Raw genomic sequence first — 22,642 nt, 5'->3', positions numbered from 1 at the left:
CAGACTGAGCCCCACCCTGGGCCCTTCCTGTCTGTACATTGACCCAGTGCCCCACTGCAGCCCAGACTGAGCCCCACCCTGGGCCCTTCCTGTCTGTACATTGACGCAGTGTCCCACTGCAGCCCAGACTGAGCCCCACCCAGGTCCCTTCCTGTCTGTACATTGACCCAGTGCCCCACTGCAGCCCAGACTGAGCCCCACCCTGGGCCCTTCCTGTCTGTACATTGACCCAGTGTCCCACTGCAGCCCAGACTGAGCCCCACCCTGGGCCCTTCCTGTCTGTACATTGACCCAGTGCCGCACTGCAGCCCAGACTGAGCCCCACCATGGGCCCTTCCTGTCTGTACATTGACCCAGTGTCCCACTGCAGCCCAGACTGAGCCCCACCCTGGGCCCTTCCTGTCTGTACATTGAACCAGTGTCCCACTGCAGCCCAGACTGAGCCCCACCCTGGGCCCTTCCTGTCTGTACATTGACCCAGTGTCCCACTGCAGCCCAGACTGAGCCCCACCCTGGGCCCTTCCTGTCTGTACATTGACCCAGTGCCCCACTGCAGCCCAGACTGAGCCCCACCCTGGGCCCTTCCTGTCTGTACATTGACCCAGTGTCCCACTGCAGCCCAGACTGAGCCCCACCCTGGGCCCTTCCTGTCTGTACATTGACCCAGTGTCCCACTGCAGCCCAGACTGAGCCCCACCCTGGGCCCTTCCTGTCTGTGCATTGAACCAGTGTCCCACTGCAGCCCAGACTGAGCCCCACACTGGGCCCTTCCTCTCTGTACATTGAACCAGTGTCCCACTGCAGCCCAGACTGAGCCCCACCCTGGGCCCTTCCTGTCTGTACATTGACCCAGTGTCCCACTGCAGCCCAGACTGAGCCCCACCCTGGGCCCTTCCTGTCTGTGCATTGAACCAGTGTCCCACTGCAGCCCAGACTGAGCCCCACCCTGGGCCCTTCCTCTCTGTACATTGACCCAGTGACCCACTGCAGCCCAGATTGAGCCCCACCCTGGGCCCTTCCTGTCTGTACATTGACCAGTGTCCCACTGCATCCCAGACTGAGCCCCACCCTGGGCCCTTCCTGTCTGTGCATTGAACCAGTGTCCCACTGCAGCCCAGACTGAGCCCCACCCTGGGCCCTTCCTCTCTGTACATTGACCCAGTGTCCCACTGCAGCCCAGACTGAGCCCCACCCTGGGCCCTTCCTCTCTGTACATTGACCCAGTGACCCAATGCAGTCCAGACTGAGCCCCACCCTGGGCCCTTCCTGTCTGTACATTGACCCAGTGTCCCACTGCAGCCCAGACTGAGCCGCACCCTGGGCCCTTCCTGTCTGTACATTGACCCAATGTCCCACTGCAGCCCAGACTGAGCCCCACCCTGGGCCCTTCCTGTCTGTACATTGACCCCGTTTCCCACTGCAGCCCAGACTGAACCCCACCCTGGGCCCTTCCTGTCTGTACATTGACCCAGTGCCCCACTGCAGCCCAGACTGAGCCCCACCCTGGGCCCTTCCTGTCTGTACATTGACCCAGTGTCCCACTGCAGCCCAGACTGAGCCCCACCCTGGGCCCTTCCTGTCTGTACATTGACCCAGTGCCCCACTGCAGCCCAGACTGAGCCCCACCCTGGGCCCTTCCTGTCTGTACATTGACCCCGTTTCCCACTGTAGCCCAGACTGAGCCCCACCCTGGGCCCTTCCTGTCTGTACATTGACCCAGTGTCCCACTGCAGCCCACACTGAGCCCCCACCCTGGGCCCTTCCTGTCTGTGCATTGACCCAGTGTCCCACTGCAGCACAGACTGAGCCCCACCCTGGGCCCTTCCTGTCTGTACATTGACCCCGTTTCCCACTGCAGCCCAGAATGAGCACCACCCTGGGCCCTTCCTGTCTGTACATTGACCCAGTGTCCCACTGCAGCCCACACTGAGTCCCCACCCTGGGCCCTTCCTGTCTGTGCATTGACCCAGTGTCCCACTGCAGCACAGACTGAGCCCCACCCTGGGCCCTTCCTGTCTGTACATTGACCCAGTGCCCCACTGCAGCCCAGACTGAGCCCCACCCTGGGCCCTTCCTGTCTGTACATTGACCCAGTGTCCAACTGCAGTCCGGACTGAGCCCCACCCTGGGCCCTTCCTGTCTGTACATTGACCCAGTGTCCCACTGCAGCCCGGACTGAGCCCCACCCTGGAACCTTCCTGTCTGTACATTGACCCAATGTCCCACTGCAGCCCAGACTGAGCCCCACCCTGGGCCCTTCCTGTCTGTACATTGACCCAGTGCCCCACTGCAGCCCAGACTGAGCCCCACCCTGGGCCCTTCCTGTCTGTACATTGACCCAGTGTCCCACTGCAGCCCGGACTGAGCCCCACCCTGGAACCTTCCTGTCTGTACATTAACCCAATGTCCCACTGCAGCCCAGACTGAGCCCCACCCTGGGCCCTTCCTGTCTGTACATTGACCCCGTTTCCCACTGCAGCCCAGACTGAGCCCCACCCTGGGCCCTTCCTGTCTGTACATTGACCCAGTGTCCCACTGCAGCCCGGACTGAGCCCCACCCTGGAACCTTCCTGTCTGTACATTGACCCAATGTCCCACTGCAGCCCAGACTGAGCCCCACCCTGGGCCCTTCCTGTCTGTACATTGACCCCGTTTCCCACTGCAGCCCAGACTGAGCCCCACCCTGGGCCCTTCCTGTCTGTACATTGACCCAGTGCCCCACTGCAGCCCAGACTGAGCCCCACCCTGGGCCCTTCCTGTCTGTACATTGACGCAGTGTCCCACTGCAGCCCAGACTGAGCCCCACCCAGGTCCCTTCCTGTCTGTACATTGACCCAGTGCCCCACTGCAGCCCAGACTGAGCCCCACCCTGGGCCCTTCCTGTCTGTACATTGACCCAGTGTCCCACTGCAGCCCAGACTGAGCCCCACCCTGGGCCCTTCCTGTCTGTACATTGACCCAGTGCCCCACTGCAGCCCAGACTGAGCCCCACCATGGGCCCTTCCTGTCTGTACATTGACCCAGTGTCCCACTGCAGCCCAGACTGAGCCCCACCCTGGGCCCTTCCTGTCTGTACATTGACCCAGTGCCCCACTGCAGCCCAGACTGAGCCCCACCCTGGGCCCTTCCTGTCTGTACATTGTACCAGTGTCCCACTGCAGCCCAGACTGAGCCCCACCCTGGGCCCTTCCTGTCTGTACATTGACCCAGTGTCCCACTGCAGCCCAGACTGAGCCCCACCCTGGGCCCTTCCTGTCTGTACATTGACCCAGTGCCCCACTGCAGCCCAGACTGAGCCCCACCCTGGGCCCTTCCTGTCTGTACATTGACCCAGTGTCCCACTGCAGCCCAGACTGAGCCCCACCCAGGTCCCTTCCTGTCTGTACATTGACCCAGTGTCCCACTGCAGCCCAGACTGAGCCCCACCCTGGGCCCTTCCTGTCTGTGCATTGAACCAGTGTCCCACTGCAGCCCAGACTGAGCCCCACACTGGGCCCTTCCTCTCTGTACATTGAACCAGTGTCCCACTGCAGCCCAGACTGAGCCCCACCCTGGGCCCTTCCTGTCTGTACATTGACCCAGTGTCCCACTGCAGCCCAGACTGAGCCCCACCCTGGGCCCTTCCTGTCTGTGCATTGAACCAGTGTCCCACTGCAGCCCAGACTGAGCCCCACCCTGGGCCCTTCCTCTCTGTACATTGACCCAGTGACCCACTGCAGCCCAGATTGAGCCCCACCCTGGGCCCTTCCTGTCTGTACATTGACCAGTGTCCCACTGCAGCCCAGACTGAGCCCCACCCTGGGCCCTTCCTGTCTGTGCATTGAACCAGTGTCCCACTGCAGCCCAGACTGAGCCCCACCCTGGGCCCTTCCTCTCTGTACATTGACCCAGTGTCCCACTGCAGCCCAGACTGAGCCCCACCCTGGGCCCTTCCTCTCTGTACATTGACCCAGTGACCCAATGCAGTCCAGACTGAGCCCCACCCTGGGCCCTTCCTGTCTGTACATTGAACCAGTGTCCCACTGCAGCCCAGACTGAGCCGCACCCTGGGCCCTTCCTGTCTGTACATTGACCCAATGTCCCACTGCAGCCCAGACTGAGCCCCACCCTGGGCCCTTCCTGTCTGTACATTGACCCCGTTTCCCACTGCAGCCCAGACTGAACCCCACCCTGGGCCCTTCCTGTCTGTACATTGACCCAGTGCCCCACTGCAGCCCAGACTGAGCCCCACCCTGGGCCCTTCCTGTCTGTACATTGACCCAGTGTCCCACTGCAGCCCAGACTGAGCCCCACCCTGGGCCCTTCCTGTCTGTACATTGACCCAGTGCCCCACTGCAGCCCAGACTGAGCCCCACCCTGGGCCCTTCCTGTCTGTACATTGACCCAGTGCCCCACTGCAGCCCAGACTGAGCCCCACCCTGGGCCCTTCCTGTCTGTACATTGACCCAGTGTCCCACTGCAGCCCAGACTGAGCCCCGCCCTGGGCCCTTCCTGTCTGTACATTGACCCAGTGCCCCACTGCAGCCCAGACTGAGCCCCACCATGGGCCCTTCCTGTCTGTACATTGACCCAGTGTCCCACTGCAGCCCAGACTGAGCCCCACCCTGGGCCCTTCCTGTCTGTACATTGACCCAGTGCCCCACTGCAGCCCAGACTGAGCCCCACCCTGGGCCCTTCCTGTCTGTACATTGACCCAGTGTCCCACTGCAGCCCAGACTGAGCCCCACCCTGGGCCCTTCCTGTCTGTACATTGACCCAGTGTCCCACTGCAGCCCAGACTGAGCCCTACCCTGGGCCCTTCCTGTCTGTACATTGACCCAGTGCCCCACTGCAGCCCAGACTGAGCCCCACCCTGGGCCCTTCCTGTCTGTACATTGACCCAGTGTCCCACTGCACCCCAGACTGAGCCCCACCCTGGGCCCTTCCTGTCTGTACATTGACCCAGTGTCCCACTGCAGCCCAGACTGAGCCCCACCCTGGGCCCTTCCTGTCTTTGCATTGAACCAGTGTCCCACTGCAGCCCAGACTGAGCCCCACCCTGGGCCCTTCCTCTCTGTACATTGACCCAGTGTCCCACTGCAGCCCAGACTGAGCCCCACCCTGGGCCCTTCCTGTCTGTACATTGACCCAGTGTCCCACTGCAGCCCAGACTGAGCCCCACCCTGGGCCCTTCCTGTCTGTACATTGACCAAGTGTCCCACTGCAGCCCAGACTGAGCCCCACCCTGGGCCCTTCCTGTCTGTACATTGACCCAGTGTCCCACTGCAGCCCAGACTGAGCCCCACCCTGGGCCCTTCCTGTCTGTACATTGACCCAGTGCCCCACTGCAGCCCAGACTGAGCCCCACCATGGGCCCTTCCTGTCTGTACATTGACCCAGTGTCCCACTGCAGCCCAGACTGAGCCCCACCCTGGGCCCTTCCTGTCTGTACATTGACCCAGTGCCCCACTGCAGCCCAGACTGAGCCCCACCCTGGGCCCTTCCTGTCTGTACATTGATCCAGTGTCCCACTGCAGCCCAGACTGAGCCCCACCCTGGGCCCTTCCTGTCTGTACATTGACCCAGTGTCCCACTGCAGCCCAGACTGAGCCCCACCCTGGGCCCTTCCTGTCTGTACATTGACCCAGTGCCCCACTGCAGCCCAGACTGAGCCCCACCCTGGGCCCTTCCTGTCTGTACATTGACCCAGTGTCCCACTGCACCCCAGACTGAGCCCCACCCTGGGCCCTTCCTGTCTGTACATTGACCCAGTGTCCCACTGCAGCCCAGACTGAGCCCCACCCTGGGCCCTTCCTGTCTGTGCATTGAACCAGTGTCCCACTGCAGCCCAGACTGAGCCCCACCCTGGGCCCTTCCTCTCTGTACATTGACCCAGTGTCCCACTGCAGCCCAGACTGAGCCCCACCCTGGGCCCTTCCTGTCTGTACATTGACCCAGTGTCCCACTGCAGCCCAGACTGAGCCCCACCCTGGGCCCTTCCTGTCTGTACATTGACCCAGTGTCCCACTGCAGCCCAGACTGAGCCCCACCCTGGGCCCTTCCTGTCTGTACATTGACCCAGTGCCCCACTGCAGCCCAGACTGAGCCCCACCCTGGGCCCTTCCTGTCTGTACATTGACCCAGTGTCCCACTGCACCCCAGACTGAGCCCCACCCTGGGCCCTTCCTGTCTGTACATTGACCCAGTGTCCCACTGCAGCCCAGACTGAGCCCCACCCTGGGCCCTTCCTGTCTGTGCATTGAACCAGTGTCCCACTGCAGCCCAGACTGAGCCCCACCCTGGGCCCTTCCTCTCTGTACATTGACCCAGTGTCCCACTGCAGCCCAGACTGAGCCCCACCCTGGGCCCTTCCTGTCTGTACATTGACCCAGTGTCCCACTGCAGCCCAGACTGAGCCCCACCCTGGGCCCTTCCTGTCTGTACATTGACCAAGTGTCCCACTGCAGCCCAGACTGAGCCCCACCCTGGGCCCTTCCTGCCTGTACATTGACCCAGTGCCCCGTTGGTGACCATCCAGTCCCGGATATCCTGGGGGACCGGGTGACTGAGTCTCGTGACCCTGTCGCTGGGCCTCTGACGTCACAATGGGAGACGACGCTCGCTCAGCTCGAGCTGGAAACCGTTAAAGGGCCGTTCGGATTTCAACCTGGAGCGCGGCCGGTTAAAGGGGAGGGACAGAGAATCGGCCAAAAATGTTCATATAATGAGACCAGGAATGGTTATAAATTGAAATGTTCACACTCCCACACTCAGTCCGGGTCTGGATTCCTGCAGTGACTCCAGGTGTCTCTTTCCGTTTTGACTGAACCGATTCCACTCCAGCCTGAAACACATTAAAGATTAAACATGAAATAAACAGATTGAACAACAGTGTAAATAACGGGGAGACTGGGGTTAATATTTCAATAATAATTACAGACAAATATTACCCATAAAAGGGACTGAATCCAATTGGTGTTTTATTTATTACATTAAACATTAACACAAACACTCACCGGATCCGCTCCAGACTCCTGCGGGTCAGTATGAGGGAGCGGAGAGCGGGGACAGATCGGTCTGTGAAGGAGTTTAATCCCAGGGTCAGACCCGTCAGTGACCAGATTGTACTGAGAGCGGAGACGAAATCCTCTGTACAAGAATCTGTGAGACCGACACCATCCAGACTGGGGATCAGAGAGAGAGAAATAACAGGAATCAGAGTAAATTTCCAGTATTTATCTGTATTATTATTCCTTATACTGACATGAATGTACCGTGTTCAGCATCCAGTTATTATAAACACAATCTCACACAGTCTGATACTTACCATAGTTTCTGTATTTTACAGTTCGGGTTCCTCAGAGCCGCAGACAGTAGTTTCACTCCTGAATCTCCCAGTTTATTGTCACTCAGGTTCAGATCCGTCAGTGACCGGTTTGTACTGAGAGCGGAGGCGAGATCCTTGGTACCAGAATCTGTGAGACCGATATCCCATAACCTGGAGATCAGAGAGAGAGAGAAAGAGAGAGGAGCAATAGATAAGAGGAATCAGAGAAAATTCCCAGTGTTTATTTTTAGTATTGTTACTTATACTGACATTAATGTACCGTGTTCGGCATCCAGTTATTATAAACACAATCTCGCACAGTCTGATACTTACTGCAGTTTCTGTATTTTACAGTTCGGGTTCCTGAGAGCAGCAGACAGTAGTTTCACTCCTGAATCTTCCAGTTTATTATTACCCAGGTTCAGATCCGTCAGTGACCGGTTTGTGCTGAGAACGGAGACGAGATCCTCGGTAGAAGAAGCTGTGAGACCGTTACTCCATAACCTGGAGATCAGAGAGAGAGAGAAAGAGACGAGCAGAGATAACAGTAATCAGAGTAAATTCCCAGTATTTATTTGAATTGTTATTACTTATACTGACATTAATGTACCGTGTTAGACATCCAGTTATTATAAACACAATCTCACACAGTCTGATACTTACCGCAGTTCCTGTATTTTACAGTCCGGGTTCCTCAGAGCCGCAGACAGCAGTTTCACTCCTGAATCTCCCAGTTTATTGCTCCCCAGTCTAAACACAAACAAACCGAGAGTGAGAAACAAACTGAATCCAATCCCAGATCTGACACAATTTCTCTCTGATATTACAGGAAATACTAAAAAATCTTCAGGAAATTAATAACCATATTTCCCTGTCACTGACAATGAATCTCACTCTGTCCAACTCCTCATTTAAATGTATTTATTAAATAAAGTGCTGTCTGTGTGAAGCCTTTAAATGTCCCTCAGTCTGGTCTCATTCCCTGATGATCAGAATTCCCCTCCTGGAGGTCAGTGACCAGTCCCGTCATATTTGGGGAAAGTTGTCTCACTTCTGCTGCTGCTTAAATCCCAGATTTTATGGGAATGTGGCGATTTTCCCTGAATTAAATGATAAAGCGGTGATTATTTATTCAGTGTTATATTAATCTGTATAATATCTCGGGGTGAGTTATTTTGTGAAACGGCGCTAACGGCTGCTTGAAATGCGTGCCCCAGGATTTAATGTAACAAGGAGAGTTTATTCTGTCCTGTTACAAGTTTTAAATGTCCCTTTACTCCTAGTTTGTAGGGGAGGGGAGTCTCTCACTTTATTCCCATTAAACTGTCTCAAAGTTTATTTCAGGTGAAACGTGCCCGACAGTTTATGGGGATTTTTCTGAAGTTCCCTCCCCGAGCGGGGCCTCACACACAGGGGGCAGATTATGGGAAATTCCCGGGTTCACTGCCCCTGGTTAACCCAGGAGCCTCCCGCGGTGTGTGAGGCCCCACCGCTGGCCGGTGTGTGTCTGTACTCCTGGGCTAATACCCCACAACCCGTTCGATTGGAACCTTTTTACCGGCAGATTTTAGTTCCCAAATCCCACTGAAGTGTCGGCCTGGATTAATGAGCGAGGGGCCTGAATCCTCGACCTTCTGACTCATGCACGAGTGCTGCCAGCTGGGTGAAGAGATGGTGGATGTATTGGAGAGTGTGAGGGGCTGTTTCATTGTTGAGTTAAGATAACGGACCGCGGTCCCGCGGGGAAAGCTCAGCCCGCCCACTGGCGGTTGAATGCCCGAAAGTTGTGTTTTGCTCTTTGTTACTGAATGTTTGGTGTTTCTGCTTCCCTCTCCTACACACGTTGACAGTCCGGTGACTGTCACTTGTCCCCACACCTCGGGAAGAGGGTGGGATGCTCCAACACACAGACTGCTGCAATTAGTGTCAGTCCACGTGCAAGGAACAGTGAGAGGATCCTCTTCAATGGACGTATCTCAGGCAGTGAGAAAAACAGCAATAAATATTATTTATTAAAATTAAATTATCAGACTCTTTCAGTGACCTGTATTTACTGATCCGATAAAGGCTGTAAAATCCCGACTTGTTCACAAGGATCCATTTGAGATTCTCCAGTCCTGAGGGAATTACTAACCGATCCTCTTATCATTTGTCATATTTGTGTTGAATCTGCTTCTCTCTGGTTTAATTGAACTGTTTGTTTCTCTTCATTACGGAGCAACAATACAATCCGTGACTGTTCGACAATTGACCAAACAGTTAGAGACAAATAAACAGTTACCTCAACACCTGGCATTTGTGCAGTGCAGGTTCCAGCCGCTGGAGTTCTTCACACCGAATGGAGCAGCTCTCCAGATCGAGGACTTTTATTGCATCACAGAGTCCAATGACATGAGACAGCACTGCACAGTCAATCGGGGTCAGTCGCAATCCACTAAATGTAAGTGTTTCCACAGATCCCACTGTGACCCGAGCCAGTGTTTGATTCTGAGACTCAAACAGGTAGTGGAATGTGTTCAGGAGGTTCCTTTTACCAGTTTCATTCGATGTGTTTCCAATCTCTCCTTCAACCTTCTCCTTCACCCAGTCAATCACTCCGCAGATTATTTGATGAAGAAATGGACCCAGAAACTCCTCCAGGGGCCGAGCTGACTGTGAGGAGGAGAGACCAACAACAAAACGGAGGAATATCTCAAATCGCCCATCTTCCTTGCTGTGGGCTTCACTGAGGAGTTTCCGGATGTCCCCTGGATCTGGAGTCAGGAATTGTGCGAGTGCGGCGACAAACTCTTGGATGGTGAGGTGCGGGAATGTGTAAACCACACTCTGGGCAGAATCATCTCTCTCCAAAAGTTCCATCATGAACCCAGACAGGAACTGGGAAGGTTGCAGATTGTACTTGATCAAATCTCCATTTCTAAACACAATCTTCTTCTCGGAGACTCCTGTGAAGGCCATCTCACCGATCTTCAGTAATACATCACGGGGGGATTCAATCTCTCGGCCATGGTTTTTCAGAATGTTGTAAATATAATAGGAATATAGTTGGGTGATGGTCTTGGGAACTCGCTGATGTTTCCTGTCTCTTTGTGTGAAGATTGGACCCAGAGACAGACCGAGGATCCAGCAGTAGGAAGGGTTGTAACACATGGTGTACAGGATCTCGTTCTCCTCCATATGTTTGAATACAGCTGCTGCCACCACCTGATCTTCAAAAAACTTGTTGAAATATTCCTTCCGTTCTTCACCAACAAATCCCAGGATTTCAGCCCAGACACTGATCTCAGCCTTTTCCAACAAATGTAATGCAGTGGGTCGGCTGGTCACCAACACTGAACATCCTGGGAGCAGCTTGTGTTGTATTAAACTGTACACAATGTCAGAAACTTCACACCAGTCTTCAGGGTCTGTGCACATGTACTGAGGTTCTGTATTTCTCTGATTGTCAGTAAAATCGATACTGTCCTTGAATTCATCTAAACCATCGAATATAAACAGTAATCCCTCTGGGTTCTTCCAGAGCTCTCCCAGAATATTCCCAAAGTAAGGATACAGATCCAGTGTCAGATTCCTCAGGTTTATTCTACAGTTAATCGCGTTCAAATCCCGGAATTTAAAACTGAAAACAAATTGAAAGTGTGGGTATATTTTCCCAGTGGCCCAGTCATAAACAATCTTTTGTACCATTGTTGTTTTTCCAATCCCCGCGACTCCGCTCACTGCTGCTGAACTCCCAGATTTGTATTTTCTCTGGGTAAAACTGCTCTGGAACAATTGATCAGTTCGGATTTTTTCCAGTTCTCTCCGGAGATGTTTCTTTCTCCACTCTTCATGGTCTCGGCCTCTTGCCAGCAGTTCATGTTCTACAAGTGTCCGATCTCGAACAGTAGAAATGACCGTTAGCTCAGTGTATAGAGTGACCAGCTGGAAAATCTTAACCTTCTCCTTTATTAGGATCGTGTTCACTCTCAGTGTTTCAGTTTGGACCCGGAGTGTTTCCTTGTGTTTCTGTTGAACATCTTCAATTAGAACAGACAGGAAGCGGTTCTCCTTGTTAGTTGTCTTGGCATAAAAACAGATTCTCAATATCACTTTAATATTCAGTAAAATGTTGCGAGATTTAATTCACAGCTTCAATAGAGGTGTGAGCAGGAAATTAAACTCAGTTACTGAAAACCTCGCTTGAAAGTGAACAAGGGCTTAGAAAAGTTGCAAATCCTCACTTGATTCTATTATTTTCTGAACATGGAGATTTCTATGAAGGTGATATTTTCACTCTGATGGTTAATACTATCAGCCCTGCCCTGTACCATGGACATCTCATTGCGAATCCAAACGTGATTCTGGTTATCCGAAACTTGAGGTTCCAGTGGAATAATTTATGAAACCGTCAGTGGTGCTGACCCTCTGCGGAAATGGGAAATAGGTTATTGTGTGCATTGGGAGAGGGACAGACTGTGAATGGACAGAAGTTCCACTATTATTGTATCAGACTTCGGGCAGGTTATCTGAGATATTGTGGATACTGGGAGAGGGACAGACTATGAAGGACAGAAGTTCCACTGTTATTGTATCAGACCTCGGGCATGTTATCTGGGATATTGTGGGCATTGGGAGAGGGACAGACTGTGAATGGACAGAAGTTCCACTGTTATTGTATCGGACCTCGGGCAGGTTATCTGCGATATTGTGGGCACTGGGAGAAGGAAAGACTAAATGGACACAAGTCCCACTGTTATTGTATCAGACCTCGGGTATGTTATCTAGGATATTGTGGGCACTGGGAGAGGGACAGACTGTGAATGGACAGAAGTTCCACTGTAATTGTATCGGACCTCGGGCAGGTTATCTGGGATATTGTGGACACTGGCAGAGGGACAGACTGCGGATGGACAGAAGTCCCACTGTTATTGTATCAGACCTCGGCAGGTTATCTGGGATATTGTGCACACTGGGAAAGGGACAGCCTGTGAATAGACAGAAGGTCCACTGTTATTGTATCAGACCTCGGGCATGTTATCTGCGATATTGTGGGCACTGGGAGAGGGACAGATTGAATACACAGCAGTTAAATTGCTTTTGTTTCAGGACTCGGGCAGATTCTCTGGGGTATAATGTACATTTCTTTCGTCACCTTTTCACAGGTAACGATTACTGCCATTCTCAAGGTCCAGAGTGGAATCAGAATGATGATGTTAGGTATTCGGACTTTCGGTTCACGGAATGGCGAGAGGGTTTGGTTTATTTTGTTTGTGCAAGCGAATTCTGGATTAAAATGTTTCAGTGGAATTCCCAACATTAGTAAGAACAGAAGAACATAAGAAATAGAAGCAGGATTAGGCCATACACCACCTCGAGCCTGCTCCGCCATTCATTAAGGTCATGGCTCATCTCCCTCAAATCCACTTGCCCACCCTGTCCACATATACATTGATTCCCTTCGTGTCCAAAAATCTATCGATCTCATTCTTGAATATATTCAACGGAAACAGGAAACATGCTCACAATCAACAAAGTAATTAAAAACGGGAAAGGGAAGTCAGGGTCATTTTCTCACCCTAAGGGCGAGAGAGCCTGGGAAGGACACTAAAGGGGCAGTGTAAGTGGGGTGAAGAGACAATTGAACGTGTTTCTGTGGATGCACTGAGAGGAGGGGGAGGTGGGGTCATCTCTCCAACAGGGACAGGCTTATTTGGGCCAAATGGCCTTTTCCTGTCCCTCATCATTCTCATGTTATATTGTGTTTCAGAAATTGCGAACAATTTTTCGGCCGTTTTACACCAACATCGAATGTGCTTTCCGAACAGTCCTGTCATATCACCGATTAGAATTAGAATTAGAACTACTGCCCACATCATTCAGTGCAATGTTGGAGCAGAAAACATTCACAGTTCATTTCAACTGTTCTCCCAATAATTATACTCCGTTGTTTCATTTTGGTCTAAATTTCCGACCATGCAGGTTTGGGAAATTACAAATCTGTTTCCATCAGTCATTCCATTGGATCTAAAAAGACCCTGAGTTAAAGGACTATTCTCTGAGTAGAATAAGTTCTCTCTTTCACTGGCCTCAGTCATTCCATTGGGTCTAAAAAGACTCTGAATTAAAGGACTAGTCTTTGAGTAGAATAAGTTCTCTCTTTCATTGCCATTAGGAAGCTAGCCAAAAACTTCCGAATTACCCTGAACATTGTCTTTCCCTCACATTTCTCCAAGGATTAATGATCTATTGTGTAAACATCTGTACATCTTCTCAGATCAGATCGAACACTTTGTGAAATTATATCATTTTTTATATTTCGAATTTCTCCACCTCGTTCCCTACAGCTGATTGTGAGCAGCTTTCTCGGGGCGCAGGTAAACCGTGACGTCTGGCACAAAGCACTGCTCATCGATTGTGAGCCGAAAGCATCTGTGGGGTACACTGGAGTTGTGCATAGGATTCACAATATATCAGGATCCTGCCAAGTGTGTTTGTTGATTCATAGTGTATCAGGATCCTGCTAATTGAGTATGAGGATTCACAGTGTATCAGGGTCCTGCCAGGTGTGTATGGGGGTTCACAGTGTATCTGGATCCTGCCAGGTGTGTCTGGGGATTCACAGTGTCTCAGGATCCTGCCAGGTGTGTATGGGAATTCACTCTGTATCTGGATCCTGCCAGATGTGAATGGGGACTCACAGACTATCACTATCCGGCCAGGTGTGTAAGCGGATTCACAGTGTATAAGGATCCTGCCCGGTGTGAATGGAGATTCACATTGTATCAGGATCCTGCTGGATATGTATGGGGATTCGAAGTGAGCAGGATGCTGCCAGATGTGTATGGGGATTCTCAGTGTATCAGGATCCTGCCACGTGTGTATGGGGATTCACAGTGTATCAGGATCCTGCCAGGTGTGTATGGGGATTTGAAGTGAGCAGGATCCTGCCAGATGTGTATGGGGATTCTCAGTGTATCAGGATCCTGCCACGTGTGTATGGGGATTCACAGTGTATTAGGATCCTGCCAGGTGTGTATGGGGATTCGAAGTGAGCAGGATCCTGCCAGATGTGTATGGGGATTCTCAGTGTATCAGGATCCTGCCACGTGTGTATGGGGATTCACAGTGTATCAGGATCCTGCCAGGTGTGCATGGGTATTCACAGTGTATCAGGATCCTGCCAGGTTTTTAGCGGGATTCGCAGTGTATCAGGATCCTGCCAGGTGTGTATGGGGATTCGCAGTGTATCAGGAACCTTCCAGGTATGTATTGGGATTCACAGTGTATCAGGATCCTTCCAGGTGTGCATGGGGATTCGCAGTGTATCAGGATCCTTCCAGGTGTGTATGGGGATTCGCAGTGTATCAGGAACCTTCCAGGTGTGTATGGGGATTCACAGTGTATCAGGAACCTTCCAGATGTGTATGGGGATTCACAGTGTATCAGGAACGTTCCAGGTATGTATGGGGATTCACAGTGTATCAGGGTCCTGCCAGGCATGAACTTTTTTTCACAACTGTTCGTAATCAGCGCCTGGATTAGCTGGAGTAATAAAACATCTGCAAATTTGCAAATAATTGAGAACAGCGAATACTAACGGATCGCGCAGACGATTTGAAGTTTATTAAGAAATCAAAATCAAAGTTTATTCTGTTCCCTCCTTCCTTTCAACTTCTGATTCCCAGATTCTGACAATCTCTTATCAAAAGGCTACAGTCAAACATTCTGATTCTCAAAGGTGAAATAAACGGTTTGAAATCCCCATTTCATCACTTACCTTTCAGGTGACTGGGTATTTCAGGTAAACCTCGTCCGATGTTCATATAATCAAATGGATCAGGACCTGTTTAAATCAATTAGATTTCATGAAATCAGATCTGTGTAATATTATAATAAATTCTGCCGTGTTTCAATCTGGAATTGAATTCAGTGTGTGATTTTACCGTACCAAGTTCCTGCATCTCTTTCAGTATTTTGTCCAACTTTGGTACCGCATGGTGCATTTTCACAAAGGATTCCCACATCACCCTTCGGGCCCGAGAGCCTTTCTCCATCACCAGATTTAGGACAAGTTTGGAACTGTCCGCCCTGTTTCCCTTCTCCACGAGATCAACGACTTTCTGTAAAGGATAATAATGAATATATTGGTCTCTCCTTTTCCCAGTCCCACTTAAACTGTTTGCCTTTTGTTTTCAGTCCACACAAGAGTTATATCCGAAACTTTCCCCTGTCCTTTGTACGGACACTGACCGATCCATTGGGCATTTTCACCTCTTCGTATCATTGTTTCAGATTCACTGTATTTTCAGTTTGATCCATTTCTTTCCTATTTGGCCTGTTTCAGTTCTGTCACATCCTATGATTCCAAGATCTGATATCCCGTTAGTTCTCTGATGTTTAAATAAACCAAACTCATTCTACAAGGAATACTCTCCACTTGCCTGGAATGGTGCAGCTCCAACAACACTCAAGAAGCTCGAAACCATCCAGGACAAAGCAGCCCGCTTGATTGGCACCGCATCCAACACCCTAAACATTCACTTCCTTCACCACCGGCGCAAAGTGGCTGCAGTGGGTACCATCCACAGGATGCACTGCAGAAACTCGCCAAGGCTTCTTCGACAGCACCTCCCAAACCCGCGACCTCTACCACCTAGAAGGACAAGGGCAGCAGGTAATGGGAACACCACCTGCACGTTCCCCTCCAAGTCACACACCATCCCGACTTGGAAATATATCGCCGTTCAATTTTCGTCGCTGGGTCAAAATCCTGGAAATCCCTTCTGAACAGCACTGTGGGAGAACCTTCACCACACGGACTGTAGCGGTTCAAGAAGGAGGCTCACCACCACCTTCTCAAGGGGCAATTAGGGATGGGGGATAAATGCTGGCCTCGCCAGCGACGCCTACATCTCATGAACAAATAAAAAAACATTATGTGTCCCTTCCACTTACCCGATGCTCCAGTCCACTAAAATGCCTCTCGTATGTTAACAACGAGCTGACTCCGTCGACCACTTCTTCAATCGCCTGTTCCAGTCTGTCCCGGTAGAATTTCGTCAACTGGAACAGTTGGTAATCGTCGCACTTTGTCAGGAACTCAGTGATTGCAGCGTTCGGATCTGTGAGAAAAATGGAGAAAACTAAATACATTATCGACTTTCTATCCGGGTGGCTACATTTCCTCTTATTCCAAACGGCTGAAGCCTCCTGTGAGTCACATTATCAAAAACCTTCTGAAAACCCATATACACCGCATGTGCTACATTCCATCGATCGATATAGTCACCTCTCAACAAAGCTGTATTAAATTTGTCAAATGCGACTTGTCTGTAGCGAATCAGTTCCAGCCTCCCCTGATCATCTCCTGTATCTCTAAATGTTCACTAATTCGACCTGGAATTACAGATTCAAGGAGTTTGCCCACTACTGACGGAGACTAATTGGTCTCCAGTTAACAGTTAACCCACTCTTCTTATTTTAACAGAGACATTAATTGGGCTCCTTCAGTCCACCTGGATATTTTTGATAACAATCGAGGATTGAGAAATTGTGGTCAGGGTCCCTCCTGTCTCCTCTCTGACTTCCTTTAACAGCCTCGGGTGTGTTATCTCTGGGCCCAGTGATTTATCCACCTCGGCGATGTTCCTCAGATCCAAATCCTTCTCTGCAGTTATCTCTAACTCTGGGCCCACATCCTCCTCTAGCACACCAACATTTTCACTTCCACCATCATTTTTTGAAGCTAAAGGAAATATTTTGTATCTCACCAAACCTTTATCCACAACTAGTTTCCCGCACTTCCCGCTCTATCTAATCTCCACTGATTGCTGGCCTGCAAAACCCACTGGGAATTTTTTTCTTTTTTCTTTTATTCGTTCACGGGATGTGGGCGTCGCTAGCGAGGCCAGCATTTATTGCCCATCCCTAATTGCCCTTGAGAAGGTGGTGGTGAGCCGCCTTCTTGAACCGCTGCAGTCCGTGTGGTGACGGTTCTCCCACAGTTCTGTTCGGAAGGGAGTTCCAGGATTTTGACCCAGCGACAATGAAGGAACGGCGATATATTTCCAAGTCTGGATGGTGTGTGACTTGAAGGGGAACGTGCAGGTGGTGTTGTTCCCATGTGCCTGCTGCTCTTGTCCTTCGAGGTGGTAGAGGTCGCGGGTTTGGGAGGTGCTGTCGAAGAAGCCTTGGCGAGTTGCTGCAGTGCATCCTGTGGATGGTACACACTGCAGCCACAGTGCGCCGGTGGTGAAGGGAGTGAATGTTTAGTGTGGTGGATGGGGTGCCAATCAAGCGGGCTGCTTTATCTTGGATGGTGTCGAGCTTCTTGAGTGTTGTTGGAGCTGCACTCATCCAAGCAAGTGGAGAGTATTCCATCACACTCCTGACTTGTGCCTTGTAGATGGTGGAAAGGCTTTGGGGAGTCAGAAGGTGAGTCACTCGCCGCAGAATACCCAGCCTCTGACCTGCTCTCGTAGCCACAGTATTTCTATGGCTGGTCCAGTTCAGTTTCTGGTCAATCCTGACCCCCAGGATGTTGATGGTAATGCCGTTGAATGTCAGGGGGAGATGGTTAGACTGTCTCTTGTTGGAGATGGTCTTTGCCTGGCACTTATCTGGCGCGAATGTTACTTGCCACTTATGAGCCCAATGTTTAGTGTGGTGGATGGGGTGCCAATCAAGCGGGCTGCTTTATCCTATTGCTTAATTGGGTAGATATGGATTCTATCTTAACATAGCTCCCTGGACACCTTTATATTCTAAACCTCTCCTTCTCTCTACCTCTCTGTTCTCATGGAAGACGCTCCTTAAAACCTACCTCTTTGCCCAAGCTATTGGTCTCCCGCCCTCATATCTCCTTATTTGAGTCAGTGTCAAATTTATTTTTGATACTCGTACCTGTGAGGCGCCCTGGGTCGTTTTACTGCATTCGTGTTGCTACACAAACGCAAGTTATTATTGTTCCAACTATGTCATAGAACCTTTATTAATACTGGCGTCCAGAACTATTTTTCTCTCCACTCAAAATATTATAATCAGGAACATTTCGCTCTGAGTCCTGTGAAAACTCAGACCTTGTCTTATATTTAATAGATTCTGACTTTGCAAATGTGTTTGCAATGATTTGTATTGCAAACACATTTGCAAAGTTGGGTACGGTAGCATAGTGGTTATGTTACTGGGCTGGTAATCCAGAGACCTGGACTAAAATCCGGAGTCATGAGTTCAAATCCCGCCACGGCAGCTGGCGAATTTAAATTCAATTAATTTATTAAATTCAATTAATTAAATAAAAAAAAATCTGGAATTAAAATACTGGTATCAGTAATGATGGCCATGAAACGACTGGATTGACGGAAAAACCCATCTGGTTCACGAATGTCCTTCAGTGAAGGAAGCCTGCCGCCCTCACCCGGTCTGGCCTCTTTGTGACTCCAGACCCACAGCAATGTGGTTGATTCTTAATTGCCCTCTGAAATGGCCGAGCAAGCCACTCAGTTGTAAAATCTCGCTCCGAAAAGTCATAATAAGAATAAAACCGGGCGGACCACCCGGCATCGGACCACGAGGCACCGGACACGACAACGGCAAAACACCAAGCCCAGTCGACCCTGCAAGGTCCTCCTTACCAACATCTGGGGACTTGTGCCAAAATTGGGAGAGCTGTCCCACAGACGAGTCAAGCAACAGCCTGACATCGCCAGACTCACAGAATCATATCTTTCAGCCAACGTCCCAGACTCTTCCATCACCATCCCTGGGTATGTCCTGTCCCACCGGCAGGACAGACCCACCAGAGGTGGCAGTACAGTGATATACAGTCAGGAGGGAGTGGCCCTGGGAGTCCTCAACATTGACTCTGGACCCCATGAAATCTCATGGCATCAGGTCAAACATGGGCAAGGAAACCTCCTGCTGATTACCATCTACTGTCCTCCCTCAGCTGATGAATCAGTCCTCCTCCATGTTGAACACCACTTCGAGGAAGCACTGAGGGTAGCAAGGGCACAAAATGTACTCTGGGTGGGGGACTTCAATGTCCATCACCAAGAGTGGCTCGGTTGCACCACTACTGGCCGAGTCCTGAAGGACATAGCTGCTAGACTGGGCCTGCGGCGGGTGGTGAGCGAACCAACACGAGGGAAAAACTTACTTGACCTCGTCCTCACCAATCTACCTGTCGCAAATGCATCTGTCCATGATAGTATTGGTAGGAGTGACCACCGCACAGTCCTCGTGGAGATGAAATCCCGTCTTCGCACTGAGGACACCATCCAACGTGTTGTGTGACACTACCACCGTGCTAAATGGGATAGATTCAGAACAGATCTGGCAGCTCAAAACTGGGCATCCATGAGACGCTGTGGGCCATCAGCAGCAGCAGAATTGTATTCCAGCACAATCTGTAACCTTATGGCCCGGCACATTCCTCACTCTACCATTACCAACAAGCCAGGGGATCAACCCTGGTTCAATGAAGAGTGTAGAAGAGCATGCTAGGAGCAGCACCAGGCGTACCTAAAAATGAGGTGCCAACCTGGTGAAGCTACAACTCAGGACGACATGCATGCTAAACAGCGGAAGCAACATGCGATAGACAGAGCTAAGCGATTCCACAACCAACGGATCAGATCAAAGCTCTGCAGTCCTGCCACATCCAGTCGTGAATGGTGGTGGACAATTAAACAACTAACGGGAGGAGGAGGCTCTGCAAACATCCCCATTCTCAATGATGGCGGAGTCCAGCACGTGAGTGCAAAAGACAAGGCTGAAGCGTTTGCAACCATCTTCAGCCAGAAGTGCCGAGTGGATAATCCAACTCAGCCTCCTCCCGATATCCCCACCATCACGGAAGCCAGTCTTCGGCCAATTCGATTCACTCCACGTGATATCAAGAAACGGCTGAGTGCACTGGTTACAGCAAAGGCTATGGGCCCTGACAACATCCCAGCTGTCGTGCTGAAGACTTGTGCTCCAGAACTAGCTGCGCCTCTAGCCAAGCTGTTCCAGTACAGCTACAACACTGGCATCCACCCGACAATGTGGAAAATTGCCCAGGTATGACCTGTCCACAAAAAGTAGGACAAATCCAATCCGGACAATTACCGCCCCATCAGTCTACTCTCAATCATCAGCAAAGTGATGGAAGGTGTCGTCGACAGTGCTATCAAGCGGCACTTACTCACCAATAACCTGCTCACCGATGCTCAGTTTGGGTTCCGCCAGGACCACTCGGCTCCAGACCTCATTACAGCCTTGGTCCAAACATGGACAAAAGAGCTGAATTCCAGAGGTGAGGTGAAAGTGACTGCCCTTGAGATCAAGGCAGCATTTGACCGAGTGTGGCACCAAGGAGCCCGAGTAAAATTGAAGTCAATGGGAATCAGGGGGAAAACTCTCCAGTGGCTGGAGTCATACCAAGCACAAAGGAAGATGGTAGTGGTTGTTGGAGGGCAATCATCTCAGCCCCAGGGCATTGCTGCAGGAGTTCCTCAGAGCAGTGTCCTAGGCCCAACCATGTTCAGCTGCTTCATCAATGACCTTCCCTCCATCATAAGGTCAGAAATGGGGATGTTCGCTGATGACTGCACAGTGTTCAGTTCCATTCGCAACCCCTCAGATAATGAAGCAGTCCGAGCCTGCATGCAGCAAGACCTGGACAACATCCAGGCTTGGGCTGATAAGTGGCAAGTAACATTCGCGCAAGATAAGTGCCAGGCAATGACCATCTCCAACAAGAGAGAGTTTAACCACCTCCCCTTGACATTCAACGGCATTCCCATCGCCGAATCCCCCACCATCAACATCCTGGGGGTCACCATTGACCAGAAACTTAACTGGACCAGCCATATAAATACTGTGGCTACGAGAGCAGGTCAGAGGCTGGGTATCCTGCGGCGAGTGACTCACCTCCTGACTCCCCAAAGCCTTTCCACCATCTACAAGGCACAAGTCAGGAGTGTGATGGAATACTCTCCACTTGCCTGGATGAGTGCAGCTCCAACAACACTCAAGAAGCTCGACACCATCCAAGATAAAGCGGCCTGCTTGATTGGCACCCCATCCACCACCCTAAACATTCACTCCCTTCACCACCGGCGCACAGTGGCTGCAGTGTGCACCATCCACAGGATGCACTGCAGCAACTCGCCAAGGCTTCTTCGACAGCACCTCCCAAACCCACGACCTCTACCACCTAGATGGACAAGGGCAGCAGGTGCATGGGAACAACACCACCTGCACGTTCCCCTCCAAGTCACACACCATCCCGACTTGGAAATATATCGCCGTTCCTTCATTGTCGCTGGGTCAAAATCCTGGAACTCCCTTCCTAACAGCACTGTGGGAGAACCGTCACCACACGGACTGCAGCGGTTCAAGAAGGCGGCTCACCACCACCTTCTCGAGGGCAATTCGGGATGGGCAATAAATGCCGGCCTCGCCAGCGACGCCCACATCCCGTGAACGAATAAAAAAAAAATAATAATAATTCACAGACATAAAACTAATCCTGACTCCGATTTTTCGGTATGTTGCCCCGTTTTCGTTTCTTCGTTTTTTTCAATATCATGTAAATTTATCTTTCAATAGTTCAAAACCACCTTCCTTTCTACCTGCTAATAACTTTTCACTATTTCATAAATCTTTTGTTTCTCCTACAACAGTTTTATTAATTCCACTCTCTCGCCTCAGACCCGGATATTTCTCACCCTCCAGTCATGTCAACTGAATCCCTCCAACTGCCCCATTCACCCAGTCTGTAAAACCATTGTTGGTCAGTTCAGACCGTGACCATCCCTTCCCTTCTCCCTGAACTCACACTACTCCCCGAGACCGTTAACCCTTCCCTCCTGCTCCAGCCCTGCAGCCACACATTGACCTGCCTCATATTTCCCTCCTTAAGTGGCCTAGTGTAAAACAATCCGGAGATCACCACCTGGAGGTCTTGCTTTATAGTCTAGAGCCTCAGTCTTAATATTCCCTCCATTATCGTACTTCAATCCGTGTTATTGGTTCCGACAATGGCTATTCTCTGCTCTCCTTTCCTTAACAGAGATGGTCCCACCTGTTCCAGGATGTTGTTCACTCCGACAGCAGGGAGGCAACTTACCATTCGGGATCTCCTCAGGGCTGCAGAAGATTCTGTCTATTCCCCTGACGAAAGAATCTCCCACCACTATCGCTCTCCGATTCCTGTGTCCCACCTGCCTCTCACCCCCATCCCACTCGGGGAGTCCCCCTGCTCCCCAGTCTGACACTGTTACTCAGGAAGACCATCCTCTGAGTCCCTGTCTCTATCCACCTTACAGTCCCCACAACCTGGTATCTATTGGACAGTTCCAGTATCAG

At 51.2% G+C, this 22,642-nt stretch overlaps 1 protein-coding gene across 1 annotated transcript in view; it reads right to left on the bottom strand.

Annotated features, from left to right (window-relative positions):
• Window positions 1–6,735: 6,735 nt before the first annotated feature.
• The window catches only part of LOC137315442 (NACHT, LRR and PYD domains-containing protein 3-like), a 52,286-nt gene continuing 36,379 nt past the window's right edge, over window positions 6,736–22,642 (bottom strand). The window contains exons 7-15 of the mRNA XM_067980120.1: window positions 16,244–16,410; window positions 15,237–15,279; window positions 15,066–15,131; window positions 9,588–11,325; window positions 7,970–8,056; window positions 7,640–7,810; window positions 7,307–7,477; window positions 7,053–7,163; window positions 6,736–6,823 (exon numbers count right to left, since the gene is read on the bottom strand). Of these exons, the coding sequence (XP_067836221.1) occupies window positions 6,736–6,823; window positions 7,053–7,163; window positions 7,307–7,477; window positions 7,640–7,810; window positions 7,970–8,056; window positions 9,588–11,325; window positions 15,066–15,131; window positions 15,237–15,279; window positions 16,244–16,410 (2,642 nt within the window). The remainder of the gene's footprint in view (window positions 6,824–7,052; window positions 7,164–7,306; window positions 7,478–7,639; window positions 7,811–7,969; window positions 8,057–9,587; window positions 11,326–15,065; window positions 15,132–15,236; window positions 15,280–16,243; window positions 16,411–22,642) is intronic.

This window comes from Heptranchias perlo, unplaced genomic scaffold (genome assembly GCF_035084215.1).
Source record: "Heptranchias perlo isolate sHepPer1 unplaced genomic scaffold, sHepPer1.hap1 HAP1_SCAFFOLD_55, whole genome shotgun sequence".
NCBI lineage: Eukaryota > Metazoa > Chordata > Chondrichthyes > Hexanchiformes > Hexanchidae > Heptranchias > Heptranchias perlo.
This window is presented reverse-complemented; position numbering and strand designations above follow the sequence as displayed.